The 2,858-nt window shown below is 41.0% G+C and overlaps 1 protein-coding gene across 1 annotated transcript; it reads right to left on the reverse strand.

Annotated features, from left to right (window-relative positions):
* Positions 1-1,488: 1,488 nt before the first annotated feature.
* LOC133334050 (venom protease-like) lies at positions 1,489-2,260 on the reverse strand (the record flags this gene model as incomplete). Its single annotated transcript, XM_061542349.1, has 1 exon — positions 1,489-2,260. A coding segment is annotated over one exon (772 nt), but the record flags the coding sequence as incomplete, so codon positions are not given.
* Between the last annotated feature and the right edge of the window lie 598 nt (positions 2,261-2,858).

Raw genomic sequence — 2,858 nt, forward strand, 5'->3', positions numbered from 1 at the left:
ACGTTGCGTCACGAATAAATTCGTAAGTCACCCTCCCTTTGTCACTGTTCGTCCACCTTGTCCTCCACCTATCATCAACACAATCCCGAAGGATAGTGCTGTACCGCCTACTCTCCCCATCCACCAAATCAGAAGGCCTGAGCCAATCATCCTCATCCAAGTGCAAACCACGCTTAAGCTTATACATGATAGCCCTACATCTCACTTCAAGATCAAGGGGCGCGGCGCCAAGCAGCACTTGCAACGCCTCTGTTGAAACAGTGCGGCACACTGGCAAGCACGCTAACATGACAACAATTATAGTTGTACTACCCGTATGAAGCACAAGTTCAACTACGAACGTTTTAACCGCAACAACTTTAATATGGAGTTACCGCGGCTGCTGGCACCAGACTTGCCAATAGGTCCTTGTTAAGGTATTTAAAGTGTACTCTGTATTGTTATTTTTCGTTACTACCTCCCCGAGCTGGGAGTGGGTAACTTACGCGCCTGCTGCCTTCCTTAGATGTGGTAGCCGTTTCTCAGGCTCTCTCTCCGGAATCGAACCCTGATTCCCCGTTACCCGTTGCAACCATCGCAGTCCTAGATACTACCATCAAAAGTTGATAGGGCAGACATTTGAAAGATCTGTCGTCGGTACGACAGACATTTGGAGCCTGCTTTATGCACTCTAATTTGTTCAAAGTTATTGTACTGGCCCACAACAACACTCGATGAAGAGCACCGAAGCAGGTTTAAATAGGAGAAACATACATAAATACAAGTACCTATGCATGCATGTAAGAACTCCATCGGTAATACGGTAACAGTTGTACTACCCGTATGAAGCACATGTTCAACTACGAACGTTTTAACCGCAACAACTTTAATATACGCTATTGGAGCTGGAGTTACCGCGGCTGCTGGCACCAGACTTGTCCTCCAATAGGTCCTTGTTAATGTATTTAAAGTGTACTATGTATTGTTATTTTTCGTCACTACCTTCCCGAGCTGGGAGTGGGTAATTTACGCGCCTGCTGTCTTCCTTAGATGTGGTAGCCGTTTCTCAGGCTACCTCTCCGAAATCGAACCCTGATTCCCCGTTACCCGTTGCAACCATGGCTGTCCTAGATACTACCATCAAAAATTGATAGAGCAGACATTTGAAAGATCTGTCGTCGGTACGAGATTTTGTAAAAATATTTTTTTGGCAGGTCCTCTATAGAAGTGGATTTTTTAAAAATATTTTTTCATAGAGCTACCATAGGCGGACCTGGATTTTTAAAAATAAAAAAAATAATTATTAATTTTTCATAATTTTTATTTTCAATTTTATTCCATATATAACTTATTAAATAGTAAAAATTTTACAAAAAAATAATTTTTATAAACTAAATTTTTTATCATGTCCCATATAAAAAAATCGGCAAAAATAGAGCAATTTTCCCCTTCATTTTATTTTTTTTTTAAATTGAAATTTCTTAAAAATCTAAAAAATTGTCCACCTCTTCAAAAATGTTCATCACAAAAACAACCATCTCGTGAATTTTCCTTGATCCAATCTAAGTACTTCGTAACTCGGGTATAGACACCAGGATAATCGGGACGAGCACAACCATTACCCCACGAAACAATGCCAATTTGTTCATAACGTTTATCATCGGGACGTAGGCGAACCAAAGGACCACCCGAATCACCTTGACAGCTATCACGTTCCCCCGTACCCGGATAACCGGCACACATCATATTTTTCGTAATCATTTTCGAAGTGTAATTGGTTTGGGCCACACAGCTTTCATTGTCGAGGACGGGAACCTCAACCTCTTGCAGTAGACATGAAGGCTTACCATCTTCCTTCAGGGTACCCCAACCAGTGGCTATGCCTTTTGTGCCCACAAACAATTCATTTCTTTCCTCCGGTCGTGGCAGGCAAATGGGTCGAATGAAACTCGTTATGGGTACCCGATCATTGAGACGCAGCAGAGCAATGTCATTGTCGAAATTTGAAAAACTAAATTTCTGTGTAAAGGCACGCAGCACAAAGCGAGTCTCTGGCCTCTCCTTGTCATTGCAACGATCATGTTCGCCAAATGTGACCTTGATCATGAACCACATAAAGCCCTTGACACAATGCGCGGCGGTCAGAACATAGCGATCATTGATGAGGGTGCCGCCGCAATAGAAACGATTAAAATAGCTGAGGCGTGCCATCCATGGGTATTCGCTGACTCCGGTTGTGGTGCCGCCAACAATACGCGATTCATCGTTGCGTTCACCGCATCTGTGCGTGGGGAGAAAGGAGAAGGGGAGAGAGGGAGAAAAAAAGAGAGAACAAAAATTAGTTGGTCATTAGTGTCAAGACATGCAGTCGCATTTTTTTCTATCTGTTTTCGAATATTGATGGCAGATTTTATAATTAGTTTTCTATGCAAATACAAAATGCTATATTTAAAATACAGGTAGGCCTCAGAGAATGCGTAAATGTATATTAAAAAAAAATTAAAACATAAGGGAGGGGATTTTTTAAAAATATTTTTCAAATTAATTTTTAAACCAGTAAGGAAAGAAGTTAAGTCGGACGGGACCGACTTTATGGTGCCCTTCACCACTTTGGCATATTCAACAGATGAATCCTATGTGAACCTATATATAAATCTGAACCGATTTCAATGACTCTTGCCAGAGATTAACTACAGTTCATTGTAAAAAATTGTGTGGCAATCGGACACACAAGTTCACGATTACGATAAAATCGGAAGAAAATATATATGGGAGCTATATCTAAATCTGAACCGATTTCCAGGAAACTTAGCACACATCATTCTAGACTCAAATCATTACACTATGCAAAATTTCGTGCAAATCGAAAGATATATAGG

This window comes from Musca vetustissima, unplaced genomic scaffold (assembly GCF_032173495.1).
Source record: "Musca vetustissima isolate MV318-11 ecotype Yass unplaced genomic scaffold, APGP_CSIRO_Mvet_v1 utg574, whole genome shotgun sequence".
Classification (NCBI taxonomy): Eukaryota; Metazoa; Arthropoda; class Insecta; order Diptera; family Muscidae; genus Musca; species Musca vetustissima.